The sequence below is a fragment of the Chenopodium album genome, chromosome 24 (assembly GCF_948465745.1).
Source record: "Chenopodium album chromosome 24, dcCheAlbu1.1, whole genome shotgun sequence".
Classification (NCBI taxonomy): Eukaryota; Viridiplantae; Streptophyta; class Magnoliopsida; order Caryophyllales; family Amaranthaceae; genus Chenopodium; species Chenopodium album.
Window position 1 is genome coordinate 33,961,980 of NC_137857.1, and position 21,918 is coordinate 33,983,897.

The window sequence follows — 21,918 nt, forward strand, 5'->3', positions numbered from 1 at the left end:
ATGGGCCTGTTCACATTTACTTAATTTCAGTTCAGCTCCAATCAGTTCAGATCACCTCCAACCAGTTCAGTTCAGTTCAGTTCAGTTCAGTTTAGCTCCAATCAGTTCAGTTCAGCTTCAATCAGTTCAGTTCAGTTCAGCTCCTAATTTCCTTCTCTCATAAAATATTCATTTCAGCTCAGTTCAGTTCAGCTCCAATTAGTGCAGTTCAACCCAATTCAGTAAATGTGAACAAGTCCTATATCGTACACAAACGCTCTTAATCATTAGGTCAAGATGTCATTGCCTCATTGGTAGTGAGATGAAGTACGGAATACATGGTTTAAAAATTGATGTAAGAATTTGTACTCCCTCCGTTTTTTTTATATGCATCACTTTGACAATTGCACTATTCACATACCATGGTTGACTTAGTTTTTTCACCTCTAAAATATGAATAAATGTGATTATATTATATATTATTATATTCGTCATAATGTCTAGTTTCATAATGTAATTTTGTTATAATTTTTACTAATGCACAATTAAAGATATTTATGGTCAAAGTAGCGTCTCGGCAAATGTGCCGGTCAAACTGATGCATATAAAAAAAAACAGAGGGAATGTTATGTAATTAAAGTTGTGCTTATACTGGGCTGGATAGAGTTGTTCCTATATTGGGCCAGATAGAAGACCGACATATAAATCAATGACCCAATTTAGCCCTATTTGTAATGGGCCAAATTGCGCCAGCATTTTTAACTTGTAAAACTGGAATTAAGAGATCAGGATCAAACAGATTAGGGAATTTTGTCTAAAAGATGTGGCCCATAAATGGATTTGGGCACAGATTTAAACAGTTTTGGGGCGTTTCCAGGTTCTGTTATTTGAGTTACATTAGATTGTGTAATGTACCGGGGTATTAATAAGCTGAGCCAAGGCAACCCAAGCCTAGTATTATCCTGTGTTAGAGTTGTTAAAACCTAACTTGATCAACCTGATATGAAACCGACCCGTAGATACCCCGCTGCAGATTTCGATTTGTATGGACATAATTATTTAGCATTACCTTTATTAGCTCAATAATTTGGTAATGCTTTTAAATTTCCTATGAATTTTTATTATTATTATTTTTTTTTACACGATAAGATACGAGGGGTGCTCCTCCCATCAGTCCATCACATAAGTGGTGGGGTGAGGATCGAACTCAGGTCACTCCAAACCCGTCCCTCCACTCCACGATCCTCTTAAATTTCCTACCAAGTATAAACTTTGGATCATATAAATAATTAAATAAATAAATATGGAGTAAATAAAAACTCGTTAACTATGTCACAGTTTCATTGCGTGTATTTTGCTATACAATGGCAACTCTAGTCTCCACCACTAGGTCTCCTATCTAGAATGTATTGGAAGTTATGCAATATACACTATGAACAAAATATCTTCGCTTTATTCCATAAACATATAATGGCATTTTTTTTTAAAAAAAAAAATTCATAATCAAGGCAGTTTGTTTTTTACTCCGTAATGTTTTTTCTTACACCTGTGCAATTGTGCATTAAAGTTTTGGATCAAAATTTAATTCAATCAAGTACTCCTATTAGATTAAGGCAGACGACTACCATACAATACATTAATAATATCATAATAAAATACGAAATACCTTATTTTAGGTGAAAAGAACATACTCTGTATCATATAAGTGAAGAAAAAAGAAACTCGACCTTGTGATGACCAAAAAGACATGGGCGTATTTTATCCAATTGAACAGTTCCACAGCCAATCTAGGCGAGTAAGGATTTCTTTGTTTTTCAAAGTAGAGATTAGATCAAACAAGAGTAGAGAAAAGGACAGTTTAATTTGATTTGGTATGAAATATGAATGGAATATATTCAAGAAGTGTTACGTCAACCACAAATCCAGCTATATATATACTTTATTTGAGCTGGGGTTTTTCAGGCAAATCCACACCATGTATTCATCACTAATTAGGAAATTATGAAGACAAATTCAGCAAAAGAGGATCTAACAATAAGATTCTTTTCATTTTTTATGTTCTCACTTGTTATTATTAATGAATTAATTAATTGATTGTTTTATTCTAATCATGTAAATTAAGAATATTCTACATCGTAATCCTTTTTATACACGAATTAAGTGAAACATTAGTGACACACGTATAGTAATTTTTATTACTTTTATGAATTTTATGATTTTATTCTTACAGCTTCTTGGCTAGCTAAGGTGAAATAACATCAACAATTTGATTATTATTCATAAAGAATACAACGTCCACTCTCACTTAATTATTTGACAAGTAATCTTATTTTGATGATAATCTTTTATAGGATAAAACTTATCCATCCCATTATTAGTTTATTACAGAGCAATACAATTGAAGATTGTTGTACCTGCACTTGACACAAACGCGCATGAATATGTGTTGGACATGCAAAATCGGAAAAACATAGACCTTACATAAAAACAATAATTAGTACTCCCTCCGTCCCTAAATTAAAAGCCTCTTTCTCTTTATTATGTGAGTAACAAATACTAGAAAGAGACTTTGTATTAAGGGATGGAGGAAGTATTACATTATATGCTTTAGGCCGGGGTTTGTTTGTTTTAGACTTTTAGCTTATTGTACGAAGTATCTTTTATTTTGTTTTATGTTAAACTAAACAGGTTAAGGATTTAAGGTAACTTCAGTCGGATTAAGATAATTTTAGATAAATTCAAACTATAAATTTATATTTCATTGGTATATAATATACTCAATTGACTAGCTCTCTCTTCAAATATTAACTTTTAAAATGATATTAGATATGCATATGCATATGAGAAAATGTACACGAACATTAGCATCACCGTGGTTTTTTTGTTTTTTTAAAATCATATGATATATGTCATTTAATGAATAAAAAATTAGTCAAACTTATTAAGATCATGATAATTTTGAAAAATGACAATAAAAAAGTGGAAACACCTTTTTGACCTTTTTTTTTTTCAAAAAAATTGAAAACAAAATGATGTCAAACAAGCCCTTAATTAACTGATTAGGATTATTGGATGATTGAGAGTAATGACACTGGGAATTCGACATGCCATTATATTCCTAATACAAAGTCAAAAGGAATAAAAGAAATTCACACAATGATCTTAAGGTAGGCAACTGCATACTTCTCCTATATGGCTATATCATTAGTCAATTGTACAAATAATTTGACCATGTATTGGGCATGCAAGTATAAAATATATATACTCTATTACTTATACTCCCTCCATTTTTTACTTTGTGCTATATATGAGTATACGAATTATGAAGTATATTATTAATTGAGTAACAATACATATACATTAAAAAATTGAATATTTTAACCTTTTTTTTTTACAAGTTTTGAATATTTTAACTTTGTTTGACAATGATGTGAATTTAGCAATACATAATAAAGTTACTAGCTGATCAGTGCTATAAACGTTCGTTTGATTTATTGCCAATATTTACATTTTAATCTCATTATTAATGTGTTTCTTAGGGTTGCATATTATTTATAGTTACTATTTTTTTTTTTTTGAAACAATTTATAGTTACTATTTTATACAAGCATTAATTAATTTCTCTGGAAAAAAAAATTTACGCACATTTCCTAATGGTGCCTCAACCCTCATGTTTTTTTTGGTCTGATATTTGCAAGTTAAATACTTTGAGAGTGAGGGGGAAAGGTAAGTATGTAACCCTTAAAGTGTCTCTAGTGGGGATTGAACCTCTAACCTTAAGGTTGAAAGGTGTAATATTTCCCACTAAATCAAGCTTATTTTAGTACAAAAATTAAATTAGTAGGTCCAAAAATAATTTCAAGTACTACCTACGTTAAATATTAGTTGCAATTTTGGGATATTTATATCACAAATAATACCCTAAAATTGCAACTAATATTAACGGAGGTAGTATTTGAAAATCTCACACGGGGCGTTTGGATTGTGGGAATGGGAGTTTTGGGATTAAAAGGTGGGAATGTGATTGGGAATTAATTATGAGAATATGAGAATATATGAAAATATACCAATACGTTGTTTGGATAGCGGGTGGGAATATATAGGGAATAAATAATAATTTGACAAAAATACCCTTATTAAGATTATTATTTCATTCTTTTCATTAATGGCAAAAATGTCATTTTTCCCCTATTACCATTCCCATCCATTTATCACATACCCTCCCTAGGTAATAAAATAGTGGGAATTCACCCATAAATAATCCCATTTTCAAACCCTTTTATATTCCCATTTCCCCCAAACAAATCAGGCTTATTTTTTCAATTGGGATTAAAATTCCCAATCCCACCCTCAATTTCCACTTGCCAAACACCCCCACAGTGTGCGGAGTTCCCCACCAGCGCCTCCCCGGCCCTACGCTGGAGCAAACTTAACAAGAAAGACTAGTAGCTGCTGAGTAGAAGTAATCCTCAAACGCAGTTATTACTCGTAGTACCCATCAATAATAAACATCTAGAATTTTATGTCGACAATGACCTTATATTACCCACTGTCCACTTCAGTTAATTTAAATGACCATTTCTTTTTAATTATTTAAATTAATACCACACCTTCCTAACTCCTAAAAATGAAAAGAAAAAAAAAATTGTTCAATTTTATCCAATAATCTACTGCCACGACACGTTTACTGGTGAATAGTCAGCCAACCTAACCCAAATGAACCTATCTAATCTTGCCACGTACCCCTCCACATCACCTCTCTTTTTCTTTTCACCAATTTTCTTTTTCCCATACTTTTAATTAATTTGGGTAAGCAAAATTTTCCACTTTCTTAGAACATGCAACTTCAACTTTGGTGACCTTTGCTATATATATACCCTCTCATCCACACTCTTCAATCTCTCCTCCATTCCTTTCTATATATCACACACTTTTTATTATTATATCAAGAATTTTTGCCATTTGTCCATCCTTTAAGCCTTATAACGAGTACATTCGTACATAGATATATCCACCGTTTCTTTTTAGTTGCAATTGTGTATACCAGTCAATAATATCAAGTTACGCGTCATTTGAAGAAGCTACCAATTATAAAAATCTTTGCAAACAAAATGGGAAATCATTGTTGTGCAATCCATGGTTCATCGACGGTGGCGGTGTGGACCGAAGACGATTGGGGGCCCAACACGTCGGAGTCATCCATGGAAAAGGAAGAGCTCCTAGGTGGTTGTAAGGAATCATCATCGTCTACGGTTGGGACTACGGGAAATCAAGTAAGAATAAGGATCTCAAAGAAAGAACTTGAAGAGTTGCTAAAAAGGGTAGAAGATAATAAAAGTGGGACCCAATTTAAGAAAATGAAGGCTAATCAAGTTTTGCAAAATTTGATTGATAAAAGTGATCATTTTGAGAGCCATAATCAACGGTCATGGATGCCCGCCCTTCAAAGCATTCCTGAGGTTAATTGATGATAAATTGTAACATTATTTTATATCCTATAGTTTGCTAGTTGCATGTATATATATTGTATAGTAGTAGTGCTGTCAAATTTCAAACCGAAACCGTTTAACTGTCCGAAACCGACCGACCCAAATGAGAACCGAACCGATTAAAAACCGATTTTTTTGAAACCGAAAACCGATCCGAACCGTATTTTAGTAAACCCGAAACCGAATCGACCCGAATAATGTTAAACCGTATAAGAACCGAACCCGTTAACAAACCGAACCGAATATAAACCGAACTAAAAGAAAACCGAACCAAAAAAGAACCGAACCGTATCTAACCCGAAACCGGTTCCAACCCGAAACCGTTTAAACTGGCAAAAAAACCGCTTACACCGAACCGTTAGCAAACTGCTACCCGTTTGCACCGAACCATTTAAAAACCGAACTGATTGTAAACCGAACTGGTTATAAACCGAACCGTTTATGAACCAAACCGCTTCTAAATCGAACCGTTTACAAACTTTTTTATATAATTAAATGGATTTTATTTTTTTTTAATTTTTTTTTTTTTTTTGACAGGGATATAATTAAATGGATTAAATATTAGAAATTTTAGAATACTTTTTTTTAAATAGCAAGGCAAATCATTCATTAAGGTCTTAAGGATAATCACTGATTACTTGATTAGCAACACTTGTGTACATATGATTATCCTTAAGCAAAAGAAGACAAAACTAATTAAAAGATTACTAAGAGGTGTGAGTGTGTGACAGCATGGAACTGAATGTACAGTAGGTTTGATTGATTATAAAAAGGAAGTAGTATAGCAGTAGAATGGTGATGTTTGTGTTTTAAGAGTTGTGAGCTAAAGTGAGTGTGGAGACTTGCAGCCTAAAGCTGCTAACTTGTAAAAAATCATTTGTTATCAATGAAAGCTTCAACCTTTCCTCTTGGTCTTTCTATTTCGGGTTGAAGCAATTACACACCCTAAAATCATGCTATATGGCCTGAGACTCTTCAATCAACAGAAATAATAATCTTCATCAGTTGCGAGCTAGCTGAATATTACACAAAGACAATAAAGGACGCAAATCAAGCTAGCTGCAACATCGCACATTTCTTGGGACACAAAGAAAACAGGAGATTGACTAATTTGCACAAATTGTTTACTGAACATTCAGATTGCAACTCAACTAATTTTATTCTCAAATTACATATACAAATGCTGCCTCCTCCATTTGCATGTATCTCCATTACAAGAAGTAAAATGCAAATCAGAACAGCAAAAGTAATTTGAAGCAATAGAAGAAACAACACAACACTTCAATATAACAATCCCAAAACCAAGCAAAGTCCATTAGCAATTTTTTTCCACAGGAACATTACAGATGAAATTAAACAAGATGAGATGGCAGAACACAGCAGACAGAACAGCATACATGGCTGAACAGCAGCAGAGAGCAGCAGAATAGAAGAACAGCAGCTAGCAGAGAGCAGCAGAATAGAAGAGCAGAAGCAATCAGGAGCAGTATAGAAGAGCAGCAGTCAGCATACTTCAGAACAACAAAGAACAGTCAGTATAATGGAAGAGCAGTCAGCGGACATCAGAACAACAATAAGCAATCAGCAGACGTTCACCCCAATGTAGCATCGCCTAGGCTTGAGGAAAAAGAAAAGCTATATGTGAGCAGAAGGGAGGCAGGAGGAAAAAAAGCTATTTAACAAAAAAAAAAGATTAAAGGACGTCAATTGTTTAATTTTGTTAATTCAAATTCATACATTTCCATCCCTGAGCCATGTTACAAGGAGAAAAGATCCATTTTCATAGTAATTTCCTTGAACCAATTGTTTGTAAGTTTTTTTGGATTTTTTATTTTTATTTAAAAAATGGCTGAAATCAAATTAATTAAAATGGCTGAAAATGGCTGAATTCAAATTAATTAAAATGGCTCGATTAGGGCCCAAAAAATAATGCAAGTCAATAACAATCAAATTTGACTCAATTACGAATCAAATTAGGCTAAAAAAAATTCACATAAAATACTTCTGGATTAAGTATATCAATCTAAATTAAACACAGTAAAATCCTAGAAACAAAATTATTCATTGTACTATTTCATAGCTTCAGTAATTATAAACAATACTTCACGAACCCCTCCTAATTTGAACCCTAAATTGACAAAACTGAAAATTAAATCAATGATAGTTTGATTAAACCCTAGATTATGAAAAACGATCTTACCTCAGAAGCTGCTTCAATGGAGGATAGAGAGTGGGAGAGACAGAGAGTGCTGAGCAGAGTGGGAGAGAGGCATAATCAGGACAGCTTCAAGGTCCGCCGTGAATGAGGGAGACGGAGAGGCGCTGAGCCCGTGAGAATGAGAGGCGTCGTGAGCCCGTGAGTGGTAAAGTGAGAGTGGTAAAGTGAGAGTGAGAGTGAAAGGGTTTCAAAAGGGTTTCATGTAAATCTAACCATTGATTTTTTAATCTATGGTTCAGAATGATTTGTGTGTGTTGTGGGAGAAAGAATCTAACCATTGATTTTTTTAATCTATGGTTGAGAGTGGTGATCCGTGTGTGTTGTAGGAGAAAGAATCTAACCATTGATTTTTTTAATCTATGGTTGAGAGTGGTGATCCGTGTGTGTTGTAGGAGAAAGAATCTAACCATTGATTTTTTTAATCTATGGTTGAGAGTGGTGATCTGTGTGTGTTGTAGGAGAAAGAATCTAACCATTGATTTTTTAATCTATGGTTGAGAGTGGTGATCCGTGTGTGTTTGTGTGTTGTACATTGATCTACAAAAATATTATTCCCTCAATTCTTTAGTATTTTTTTGCCCCATTTGATCGGGATCAGTGCCCAAGACACGTATTAAAACATCTACTAGACTACTAGTATATCTTTATTTTCATACACGTAAAAATTATAAAAACGTTATATTAATGAAATGTATAAATAGATAAATTTAAAAAGATCACTAATGAAGTAATGAGTCTATAACTTTGTACTAATACATATGAATAACGATGATACGAATATTTAACTATGAGATGGTTAGATGCCATGTGTTAATAATGTGTACATATGATCGATTGAACTAATCAATATTACCTTGTTAATCAATCATTAGTGTTTTCTTTCATTATACAAATCAAAGCACTTTGTAATATCTTCATAATTTCAAGAAAATATATAATGATAAACGAGTCATAATTATTAGTCTTGTTGACTAGTCAAGTATCGAATTACCAAATTGCAAACTTCCATTTCACAAGAACTCATCAAATCATGATTATGATACTATGCGTAGTATAAAAATGATTAAATAAGAAGCATATAATAACCTAATTGTAAAACAATAATACATTAATACACTAACTCTTATAATCTACTTCGTAATAAACTAGTAAGATCAGTATGACTAAACTTGAAATAGAACATAATATGTATTTATAAAATCAATGAGAATTTGTTTATAATATGATGCCTAAATATGAAATGATTCGCGACTTTATATAAAACTTGTGAACACAAAAGGTTAGCAAGTATTATCAAATTTCAAACCAAAACCATTTAACTGCCCGAATCCAAACAACTCGATAAACAATTTATTTTTTGAAACCGAAAACCGACCCGAACCGTAATTTAGTAAACTTGAAATGGAACCGATATGAATAACGTTAAAGTGGTTAAACAATCAAAGAACCGAACCAGTTATAAACTGAACCGAAAAAGAACCGAACCAGTTAAAAACTGAACCGAAAAAGAACCGAACCAGTTATAAACTGAACCAAAAAAGAACCGAACTGTTTCTAACCCGAAACCGTTTCCAACCCGAAACTGTTTGAACCGGGATAAAAACCGTTTACACCGCACCGTTAACAAACCGCAACCCGCCTGCACCGAACCGTTTACTACCCGGACTGTTTACAACTCGAACCGAATTAAAACCGCTTAAGAATAAACCGAAACCGAATCGAACCGATAACTATTTAAACCGAACCAAAACCGACCCGTGAGACAATTAAACCGATTCCAAACCGACCCGATTAAATACCGAACCGATTTCAAACCGAACCGAAACCGAACTGTCAAACCGTTTTGACAGTGCTATATAGTAGTGTGTATATGTGCATGTAAACGTACATACTACGTATATATTAATTAATATTAATATTAATGTAAACGGTTTTAAGGGGGAGATAATTAAGCTTTAAGCTAAGGGGTTGATTAATTCTCTCTTTTCCTTTTGTTATACTTCATTTTCCTTCTCTTAGGGGATGTGATGTACAAGTTATTTTTGTTTTTTATTTGTGTTTGAACAGTGGATCTGTAACACGGGAATGTTTCTTATTACAATAGACTTATTATTGTTGATTGATGGCGTGAAATACACACGTGTATTAAGTAAGTTTATACGTAGAAATATAAAGTTACCAGTTGTCATTCCTTACTACATATATGTCATCCAGTTTTAATTAGTAGGATTATTTACGATAAAATTTTAGTTGAAGTTAGTTCGTGACTATGGTGAAGTATTCAAATTTTACTTTACTTCATCTTTCGTGTGTGTACATATAAAAACCATGTTTCTTTATATCAGTTACATGAATATAGTACTTTATCATCTTTTTTCTTGTATTACATCTTCTTTGTAGTTTTAAACAAGTAGCATGGAAGATGCCTTAGCTTGTTGGGGAAGAGGGGAAGTAGTGCGGATTTAATCAAAGTTTGAACTATTGCAATTTTCCTATCTCTAGCTAAAATGTGAATGGTACTACTCCTTAAAAAGTCAACGGATCAATGATACTTATATATTACCCAATTAAGTAAGGGAGCAAGTGATGATAGAGTCATAAGATTTCAATAAAATGAAGAGGATGTGTAAAATTATGCCTGCACTAATTCTAAAATAAAATTCTCTATAATGGTTGGACATGCTCATACTATCGATCTCCATCACTATTTTGGAGTATAATACTTAAATCAGTTTCGCTTGCAAGTACATAATTTCGACCATTAATTAATAAGTATTATAATTATGTAAAAGTTATATAAGAAAATTGGAAGTATTGATAATATAAATTGAAACAAAAATATAGCAAGAGTGTAATAATATAACTATTCTTATCAAAAGGACAGAGCAATAAAGAGAATTGTCATCACTAAACCTAGCCTAATACCCTATTATCTCTGTATTATCATGACATTTTAATGCAAGGTTTGGCAAATTGGCAAGAACCTTGTCAATTTGACATTATGCATTTATGCTTGATTTAATGACACTTCCCTTTCTTTTCTTTTCTTTTCTTTTTTTTTTTTTTTTTTTTCCTTTTCAAATCTCTCTCACAAAATTCAATCTATAGTTATGTACTTACTAGTTCTAGGCACTTAGGGTTGATAAGAATGACAACCATCTAATTGCAAAGATAATTTCACATGTAAAATTTTGTTTTTCCGACAATATATTTTTATTAAATTAAAGACCAAATTTATTTCCTCATCTTTCATAGAATCATTAAATATCAATCCGAAGAGTCATCCAAGTATTTTTCAATACCAATCTAGTTCAATACTAGTAGCCTCTTCGTATGACATACTAAGACCGAAGTCGTGGTATTTGTTTTACTCAATCGTTGCTTTGGGAGTTATTCACGTGTGGCGTACTTCCTTAACCTATACATTTAATGTCAATTGGTTGGCTAGTTGTCAACAATCTCAACACAAACACAAGGCTCAAAATCATCTCCATTTAATGTTCTTGACAAAAAGAGTGCACAAGTGGGTTTTCTAAACAAGTCTAGCCCAACACTATGGGCCCAAATCACAGCAATGGTGGGACTATAGTGTACTAATTGAGTAATCAAGGAGTAAATATATGTACGAAAATAGAGATGGATCCTATAGTAAATTGGTCATGTACTCATCATGTTGGTGATTAGTTGATTAAAAATACGGAGTAGTTTTTATAACGTGTAATTAGTATTATACGAAATGTACACACACTTCATATCACGTCTAATTTGTACAATTTATATAATACGTGTTAATAGCTATGTTTAATAGATGTATGTCTCAAATATGAAAAAAATTTGCATCGAATTTATGTTAAATTGTCACATTAAATTAGAGAAAGTCAAATTTATAAAGCTTCATAGTACCCCTGACCTCATAGCACTACATGTGTTAAAAAAACTTTATTCAACAAAGATCAACTTTTAATTATTAAATTAAAAATTAGCAATTACTAAAAAAATCATGATAATTCCTTTGTCACAAATCACACAAGCTCACAACACTACTCAATTATTATAACTTTCTTGATTTTTAAAGATCCATATGAAACCATTATCCATTGAATTAGTAATCTAATCAATAAAATCCCTTCAAAAAAAAAAAAAAAATTCAATAAAATAGAATAATGCCTTATTTCTACACTACGTTCCGAGGTAAGGCAACTAGGACAGTATTTATATATTACATGAATGAATTACTTATATACTTCGTAATACTCTCTTTAAATCTTTTTGTTTTTATTATTCAAGCCGAGAGACCAAAAAAGTTACTCGTAGAAAGAACAAATAAAGACGGAACGAGTAATATAAAACAAATATCCCTACCCAAAGGTGGATCTATGTTGATCCGTTGAGTTGGGGTTGGGGGTAGAGGCAAGCAATTAATTGGTGCATTAAATGAAACAATGCTGTTGTATATGAGTTAGCGCACCTCTTTATCTCCACCCTCTTTCAATTTATTTATTTACAAAATTTTAAATTTTCTTTTTTAAAGAATTTCTTAAATTTTTTAATTTTGTATTTAATTTAGTATGTAAAAAAGAGAGGTCCCCAATTGTTCCTCCAGCAAAAACCAGCTAATTTTGCTGAAACTTCAGCTGACCCCACTTTCAGTGTTTACTCTACTGCTGCAAAAACCAAAAACCCCTCTTCATTTCTTGTTCTTCAATTTTTAAAACACTTTAATTTGTTGAAATTACCTGAAATTCAATTCATTTTTCTTTGAGAAATCTTCCCTTTTAATGCTTTGGGTACCAACTAATTCCTCTTGTTTTACTACTTTTGGAATCTTTCTTGTGTTTTTACTAGTTTTTGGGCAGGAATGAGAGGAGGGTTCTTCACTTACTTCATCAAGCTTCACTTTTTCAGCTCAGTTCTTGTATTATTCTGTAAGTTTTTTTCTAATTTGCTTACTTTTTAATCTTGATTTGCTTACTTTTACCTTTTTTGTTCATTTCGAGGGTGCCTCATTTGGTAATCCAGAGCCTACTAGACTCCGACTAATCTAGATTAGCCTCGGGTTATTCCCCAAGGCCCGAGGAGGGGCAAAGCTCCCCCAATTAGGTGTTATTGATATTGACCTAGTTATGAGTAATATTGCTGTGAATTTCAGATTTATGTGATGTTCTTTGTGAATGAGGAAATGGGTATTTTATTCTTTGAGTTATTTGTATATAATTTGGTTGGACCTTTAAATTTTGGTTTAAGGTAGTTGTTATTTCAAGATTTTATAGCTTTGGTAGTATGTGCTGCACTCTCATTTCAGTCCAGATAATTTTATCTTATATTGCTAGAAATTTGTCTTGGACAAAATATATTTTTTGTCTACAAGTGAGCTTAATTCCCTTTCAAGTTTTTTTACTAGTTTCTATTGTCTTGTCTTACTTGTATTTTTTTTAATGATATTATTATTATTATTGAGTATAAATTTTACTAGCTCTGTATTGGATTTGCTTGTGTTGTCTATTCACAATGTCACATATAACATATTTATTTTGTGCTTAATGTTTCATAGGGAGAATATTCAGAATAGCGTTGACTGTTGAGGAGCTTATGTAAATTGGTCCTTTCTTTTCTTAGAAGGTTCTTTAAAAAATGCTCTTGAATTTTGTTGGACAATGTCAATTGAGTGGTTAATCCAATATAAAAACCTTTGTTGTATATGTAGAGAGTATGTGTAGCTCAATTTTTGATGAACTAAGCTTACACTGATTGGATACTTTACAATGTATGAAAGATAACCACAGATTTCTAGCTCTTGCTTGGAATTCTTGACTTAGTATTGAATTGTGATCTTAGCTGAATGTCTTTTGCATTATCATTCACATTGTTAAGCAGAATGCTAAATGAAATTTTGTGTTGAAGAATGCTTGAAAGTGAGATGAAAACTGCAAGCCCCGTTGGAACATTTTTGCAACTGTTGTGTGGCTGTCTTTAGAGTAGCTTCATATAATAACTTTGTCTAAAAATAGTTCTGTAATCCTAAATAGATTTTCTAAGCTTACAAATTATTCTTCTACAGATGCCACTGAATTGTACTGTACCCCATTGAGTTATTTCGGAGATCCTGTCCCGGATGGCGGAGACTTCTTACCTATGTCTCCATTTGGGGCTCCTCAGCCCCTTCTTCCTTTTCTGGCACCTTCACCTTTGACTCCATTTACAAATAGTACAGTGCCTAAATTATCAGGTAGATCCACAATAACTAGCTTTTCTTGATTTCCCTGTAAATGATGCACTTTCTACTGAGGTATTAACTAATATATTGCTCATTGTAGGAGCATGTCCTTTTAACTTCACTGCTGCTGAAAGTATGATGGGAATTACAGCCACTGATTGCTTTACTGCGTTTGCTCCATATTTGGCTAATGTAGTATGTTGCCCGCAATTACATGCCACCTTAGTTATTCTTATGGGTGAGTCCAGTAAGAAGACCATGTTGCTTGCCCTGAATGAGACACATTCTAAGCAGTGCCTATCTGATGTTAATCAAGTATTGGCGAGCCAGGGTGCAAATAACGATCTTCAGCAGATATGCAAAATTCGAGAATCCAATCTCACTGAAGGCTCTTGTCCTGTCAAGGATGTCAGTGAATTTGAGAAATCAGTGGACACTTCCAAGCTTCTGGCATCTTGTCAGAAGATTGATCTTGTCAAAGAATGTTGCTCCCAAACTTGTCAGAATGCTTTATCAGAAGCGGCTAGAAATCTCAGTTCGAAGCTTGGTGATCTTGATGATGTCCCTCAGCTTTCAGATATTGATGATGATTGTCAAAGTATTGTTTTGCGGTGGCTGGCTAGTAAACTCAATCCTTCCCGTGCAAAAGAAGTTATAAGAGGCTTGTCAAATTGCCATATCAACAAAGGTGAGAACTGTGCCTGGTAATTGTTGTAGCAGAGTTTAATTTAGCTCAGGAAGCTAGTTGTAAGATCCTGGAATGATTAGCTTCATTTCATTGGAAAGATTAAACATTAGAAAAGGTGTTTAAATGTTTACAAATGAAACTGAGATGTGATGTTTTCTGCCTGGGAGCTTGAACACAAGCGGAAAGATTGATTGTTACTCACGTAGCAGGCCGGCAGTCTAAAGGGATTAAAGATCTAAAAAAAACCTTGCGTGTGGAAAATAACTCTAGTATGCAAAGTTGTAGAATGACTTGTGACTGGCTTGAATTAGTACCACTAGAAGCAGTAAAGTCACTGTTAAAAAAAAAGGACAAGAAGAATTGAACATTGTTGGTCATTAATCAAATGCTGTGAAGAATAGTCTGCTTATCTGATTTTTTCATAGCGCTAACAAAATACTCTATTGCATTATAAAAGTCAAAATTGCCAAGATAGAACAAAAAAGAATCGATATTGTAAATTTGTAATTATATTGAATATGTTCATTGTTGGTATCTTGTTAGTTAGATTTGTTTTGTGCTGAAAGGAAAATAATTTTATAAACTTTGAATTACATGATATATTAATGAAGTATTTTAAGTAATATTGCTTGTTATTCTTTAATGACCATGTGTATCTTTTCATATCTCCAGTGTGTCCTTTAACTTTTCCTGACACAAGACATGTTGCAAAGAAGTGTGCGAATGTAATAAGCAACCAAACAGTATGTTGTAGTGCCATTGAAAGCTATGTGAGTCACTTGCAGAATCAGAGTTTTGTCACCAACTTGCAAGCACTCAATTGTGCTGCTGCACTTGGATTGAAGTTGCAAAGAGAAAATGTTACTACAAATGTTTATGATCTTTGTCACGTGAGTCTCAAGCAATTCTCTGTACAAGGTAATTTGTTCATGCATTCTGCTTCCAATTCCTTAAATCAGTATCAATAACAGAGCTAACCTTTAGTTCTTCTCTCTTTGGGCCCTTTTGCTTCATCATTTGGCCTTGTCGCACCGACTTGATATGATATATGGCAATCACACCAGCTGGAACACAAGGTAAATGCTGAATTTGTTGATTATATAGCTTTGAGAAGATGGTCCTGTATAACTAGTTTGATTCCTTCCCACGTTTATTTTAAATCAGTAAATTTTGCTGCACCATCTTCACCTGGATGTGTGTAGCGACTGATTATGGCACCTGTCATGATAAGTTGCTTTCTCGATGAGTCATTTGACAAGAATAGAATGATAAACTATTATATATACATTTGCAAATTCATGAGTTAGAGCCTCCCAATCCCATCTGGTACAAAGTTAATGTGCAACTTTCTGCTGCTCAATATGAGTGAACACACAAAGGAAGGCAGAATTCTTTTTCAAGCAAGAAAAATGAAACAGATGTATACCAAAAGTTTATGCTGCACTACTGAATACATATCTAGTCTGTTTGATGGAGGGCTTCTTAAAATTGCATGCGTGTTTATTTCGTATTCCATCCTTAGATAATCATAGATGAAACCATAGTTACCCAAAATTGCCCAATATCTCAACTCCTTAAGTATGTGCTAATGCAGTATTGCGTAATGCATAAAAATGTTTAAACCTAAGGGCTAAGGGTTACCATTCTATTGCCATTATTGGCTAACTGTAGTGATTTTCCTCACCTAGAATCCACTTTTCTTGTATCATAATTTGATATTTTTGGTTCCAGAATCGGGATGTCTTCTGCAGAGCTTGCCTTCCGATGTTACATTTGATAAGACATCAGGAATAACCTTCCTCTGTGATCTGAATGATAACATTCCGGCTCCTTGGCCCTCCGCACTTCAGTTGCCAGCTTCTTCATGCAATAAAAGTATGCTTTAATCTGTCTGCTGTATGCTCTTTCATTTTATTGCTGATTATTCGGCTATTTTGATAAACAAGATGTGTTTATATTAATTGTATTGCTTATCATCATTAGCTTCTCATGTTCATAATTTGGTTTTTCCTGAAGCGTTAAATATTCCTGCACTTCCAGCAGCAGCTTCTGGCGAAACTGGTGAGTCAGACATCTCATTATTTAATAGTTCGTTGGGTTTAAAAGGTTAAGACGATTAGACGAGTGCAACATTTCCTCTTGAGTTTGACAATTAGATGGGTAGATAAACTAGTTTGATACATCAGTAATAATACTCTTGGCTGATCTTTAGTTATATGATTTACGTGTTTCAGGTCTGCACAGCAAGCATCATAGGAATTACTTGCTCATGGTCCTCTCATTGATTATGATTCTATATTAAGTTGGACTATCAACTCCAAACAAAAGGGTTGCTTGTACATGGAAGAAAAACAAGGATATAAAATTTGAGGGAATTATGGTTCAACTGGGAGCAAGTTAATTATACGCGATGTTCTTTTGAATATCCTCGAGTACCCAGAGGCCAGAGCTACTTAGAGGTTAATTCAATTTATTTCTGATAGTGAAATTTCTTCCAAAGATTTTGTATAGGAAGTCCAGAATACATGAAAATATTTGCATTGTATAACAATCATAATACTCCTATTGGACAATGTAACTCACCTGTAAATTAAGCAAGTAATCTAAGATATCTTTATTCGGCCGCGTTAACTCAAATTTATTCATCGAAACATTCTAATACTTTGCTAAAGTGTTCTGAAATAATACCAACCATTCCACTTACTAGTTACTACAACGTTATAAGTCAAAATGCTACTACCATGTACAAATACTGGACTAAGGACACTGGTATCGTTCTGTTCATGGCTCTGCTGCTCTTGGCGCAACTTCTTGTAGAACCCAACTAGAGGCAAGTACATCTAGAGGATCCAATGAGCGTACTTTGACAAGCGTCTCTAGAGACTCATACATCTCTGGAGACTCCGGCATATGAGTCTCTTGTGGGACACAACCAGAGGCAAGTGTATTTAGAGGCTCCGGTACATAAGCTTCTTGTTGGACACAACCATCATAGGCAAGTGTATTTAGAGGCTCCGGTACATAAGCTTGTTGTTGGACACAACCAGAGGCAAGTGTTTGTAGAGGCTCTGATGTATGAGCTTCTTGTTGATCGGGAACATTAGGTGCATAACCAAGTTTTTGTAGATACACGTATAGCAATTGAGATGAAAGTTTCGCTTTTCTATATAGATCGATAGCTTCATCAACACTAACGGTAGTAATGTTATGGATGCTAGACCTCTTAGTGACTTTCGGACATTTTTTCTTGATACAGAACTTTTGGGCATGGCTAGCAACCTGGCTTGCATCTCTTGTTAACACAACCGACCTTGATATGCTTCTCCAATCACTCAATCCATAAATCTCCACTCCGATTATAAACAGCCTGTAATAGGAAAATTAAAAATTAAGGTGGGTTTAAGATTTATTATTCGGAATTAAGGAGGGTTTAGGATTCTTATATTCAAGAAACATGCAAATAGTATGCAAAATAAGGATGACTTTTAAGTGGCTACAATGTACAGTAATTATAGCTATTATATTAAATTTGATCACAACTATTTATTTATTATGTGACCAATATAAATCGTTGATATAGATTACTTTTAATTTTTAAAAAATAATACTAGTATAAAAAAAACGCCATGATGTTTTGTCAGTTTCTTTTGCAGAGTAAATTTTTTGGCTTTGCTCCTCAATTTATTCAGAGTTATTCCATCTAATCTATCCTAGATCAATTAAGGCTAAGATCTTTCCATTCCCCAAGCTTTACGAGGGAAGCTATTATAAATCAACAATAAAAAGCTAGAAGAAAAAAAAAAAAAAAAAACTCCATAAACAAGAGAAACCGACAGAAAGTACGTGCCCCACATATTTTTATTTTTTTGACCTTAGTGATTTCTTTTGACTAATGTAAACCGTTAATAAAATTGACTTTAAATTATTTTGAAAAACGTTAAAAAAATAAAATAAAAAGAATTCCTCCCATGTTCTATCCCACTCTCATTCATTTTTTTTCTTCTTTCCTCGCTCAATGTTGTTATCTTACATTCTTCTTTATTGTGCTGCTTCAATCCGATCTTCATCCACTTTAATTAAATTATATATGCATAGATTTCTCAAAAATTAAGAGGAATTCTGTGAAAGGACAACAATATTCTACATTTTGATGAAAAAGTAACAGATGACGAGCACAAGGCAAAGCAGCAGAATATCCAAGCAATCAAAATATGAGTACATTATTTTAGTTATTGGCTCACGCTCCATACTAATAAAAAAATAACACGTGGATATTAGATAAAAACAACATTGATGAAAATTAATTACTCCGTCTTCATCAAGATTATTATTGTGGAGTTAAATTTTGTACTCTACATAATTAAAGAATTTAAAGATTAATGAAAATCAATATAAGTTATAAATTGTAAGTGATGTAATTAACATTTTATTAATTATTCTATGTAATTTCTAAAAGCAAAACAATAAAGAATAATTAAGCCATTATATTGTTCAATTAAATTTCATACTACTACGTTGTAACAATAACAATTACGTACCTGTGTTCATCAACAGACCACTGAGCCTCTTTGCTGCTATTCTTAATCTTTTTATTCGGAGGGGTTGGGATAATGCGACAACTAGTTTCCTCCTCGTACCAATGTCGTGGAAAGTAATCAGCCTGGCCACTTTCAATCCTCCCAAGGTCGTACACAAGTCGGTCGAAGTGAAGTTTAACCTCTAACGCCGCAGTTCTTGATTGGCCGAGAAGGTTGGAGATTTGTTGGAAGAAACTATCTCTGTCCATCTTGTAAAGATGATCCAATATACTCGAAAGACATTTTTCAAAGTTCTTGTTTTCTTCCGGAGTCCATTTTATGTAATTTGAGTATGATGTTGATGGAAAATTATTATTTGAAGGAAGATGCATTTTTTTTTACTGCTTAATTAAAAACAAAGAAGAACTTTAATGAAATTTAATGAACTCAATATTCTCAGGTTAATGTATATATACACAATAAGTAAGTCAATCCTTTGTAAAAAAAAAAAAAAAATTTAAAAAATAAAAAAAGTATGTAAGTCAACCTCCTAAACTGCTTAACGCCTTAACCTCTTGTAAACCCTAAGCCTATGGCTGTATTAAGGAGTGAATTTTATTTTTATATTTTTTTATTTTTTGAAAGTTAGGTATGTAGCTGTATAATAGCTATTTTGATGATTTGGATGGATATTTGTGAAAATGTAATATTTTTTATTATTATTATAATAATAAAATTATAAATCGTACTTGCAAACAAGATAATTTCTTTTTAATAGTCATGAGATCGTATTAGCATTGTTGTACATGGTATGGATCTACAACTAGATACCTTTTTTATTTATTTATTTATGTTTATTAGTACTCTATTCCGTAATATAGTGTATTAAATCAATAAACTGATTTATACTGTATAGTCTCTATAGTCACGTAACCACCTTTCCCATAGTTGTTTTATGGATAAAGATTTGTGTGGGATCAAACAATGAAGATATTAATTCGATTACAATCACATGAATAAGGCTGTAAATTATATACTGTATAACGATCAAAGCTTTGTTATATATAAATCTTTTTGTAGCTGTCATATGACTTATCATTTATAAATCAATCTTTATTAATAAAAGAAAAAGAATCAGACAAAATTAATTGAACAAAAAAATCATATCAAATTAGATCAGGTAAATAAAATAATACGTTCAGACTAGATCATATTCAAATTGGACTAGATATTAAAAAAAATAAGTGGCAAAAAAAAAAAAAAAAAAGGTACTATTTATCATTAAATATTTAGTCTGTACTAAAAAAAAAGGTAATAACTATTAATCTAGTCTAATTTTTTACCTAGTCTAATTTGAGTACAGACTAATTACAACATTGATGAAAATCAATTACTCCGTCTTCATCAAGATTATTATCGTGGAGTTGAATTTTGTACTCCACATAATTAAAGAATTTAAAGATCAATGAAAATCAATATAAGTTATAAATTGTAAGTGATGTAATTAACATTTTATTAATTATTCTATGTAATTTCTAAAAGCAAAACAATAAAGAATAATTAAGCCATTATATTGTTCAATTAAATTTCATACTACTACATTGTAACAATAACAATTACGTACCTGTGTTCATCAACAGACCACTGAGCCCCTTTGCTACTATTCTTAATCTTTTGTTTCGGAGGGGTTGGGATAATGCAACAACTATTCTCCTTCTCGTCGTACCAATTTGATAGGAAGTAATCAGCCTCGCCACCTTCGATCCTCCCAATGTCGTGCACAAGTCGGTCGAACTGATGTTCAACCTCTAGCGGTGTTCTTGATTGGTCGAGAAGGTTGGAAATTTGTAGGAAGAGACTAATTCTGTCCATGTTGTAAAGATCATCAAATAATGTAAGACATTTTTTAAAGTTCTTGTTTTCTTGAGGAGTCCATTTTTTTTGGAGGAATTCTTCAGGTTTCCATTCCATGTAATTTGAGTATGATGTTGATGGAAGATTATTCGTATGAAGATACATTATTATTATTATTTTTTTTTTATTGATTGCTCTTTCAATAAAATAAAAAGAATTTTTTTGATTGCTTCATTAAAACAAAAAAGAGCTTTAATGAACTCAATAATCTCAAGTTAACGTTTATATAGACAAGTAAGTCAACCCTTTGTCAAAAATAAAATTAAATTAAAAAGTAAGTCAATCCCTAAACTGTTTAACGCCTTAACCTCCTGTAAACCTTATGTCTATAGCTGTATTAAAGAGAATTTTAAGCTTAAACAATTTAATACGATAATCTTAATTAGTTATGACTTATGAGTGAATTTTTTATTTTTTGAAATATAGGTATATATCAGTATAACTATTTTGATTGGATTTTTGTGAAGCCTAATATTTTTTATATAATAAATTCATTATAAATGGTACTTTTAGATTATTAAGATTTTTTTTTAATAGTCATGAGATCTTATTAGCATTGTTGTATGTGGTATGTATCTACGTACACCTCTAATTTTTTTTTTTTATTTTTTTTGACAAATTAACACCTCTTGATAGAAGAATGCGTTTTTGTTCAAAATTATTCAAATTAAATACTTAATTCAAATTAAATTGGATTACACTATTAAACCATATAAGATTTAAGTTAAACAAACCACCATCCGACCCTAACCACTCGTTTAGTTTAGTAATGGAGGCCCTAGGAAAGTAGTTCAGCAGAACATACAGAACAAAACAACTCAAAAAAAAAAAAAAAAATAGGCCAAAGTAGTAAACAGAATGATCAATTATTTCCTTCGAAAAAGGAACAAGTGAAAAGG

At 32.5% G+C, this 21,918-nt stretch overlaps 2 protein-coding genes and 1 long non-coding RNA gene across 3 annotated transcripts; 1 reads left to right on the forward strand and 2 right to left on the reverse strand.

Annotated features, from left to right (window-relative positions):
- Nucleotides 1-6,728: 6,728 nt before the first annotated feature.
- Nucleotides 6,729-8,053, reverse strand: LOC145611690 (uncharacterized). The gene is made up of 2 exons (XR_014106433.1): nt 7,669-8,053; nt 6,729-7,085 (listed from the first exon to the last, which is right to left on the reverse strand). It is a non-coding gene; the product is annotated as an uncharacterized LOC145611690 (long non-coding RNA).
- Nucleotides 8,054-12,154: 4,101 nt separating this feature from the next.
- Nucleotides 12,155-17,219, forward strand: LOC145611495 (putative GPI-anchored protein At1g61900). The gene is made up of 8 exons (XM_081666827.1): nt 12,155-12,611; nt 13,745-13,912; nt 14,001-14,588; nt 15,261-15,506; nt 15,653-15,664; nt 16,320-16,463; nt 16,605-16,649; nt 16,823-17,219. Exons 1-8 carry the CDS (start codon nt 12,545-12,547, stop codon nt 16,888-16,890), a joined length of 1,338 nt encoding a protein of 445 aa, XP_081522953.1. The 5' UTR covers nt 12,155-12,544; the 3' UTR covers nt 16,891-17,219.
- A 3,405-nt stretch (nt 17,220-20,624) lies between these two features.
- LOC145610899 (uncharacterized) lies at nt 20,625-21,124 on the reverse strand. The gene is made up of 2 exons (XM_081666161.1): nt 20,730-21,124; nt 20,625-20,640 (listed from the first exon to the last, which is right to left on the reverse strand). The coding sequence occupies exons 1-2, from the start codon at nt 21,122-21,124 to the stop codon at nt 20,625-20,627; spliced, it is 411 nt and encodes a 136-aa protein (XP_081522287.1).
- Between the last annotated feature and the right edge of the window lie 794 nt (nt 21,125-21,918).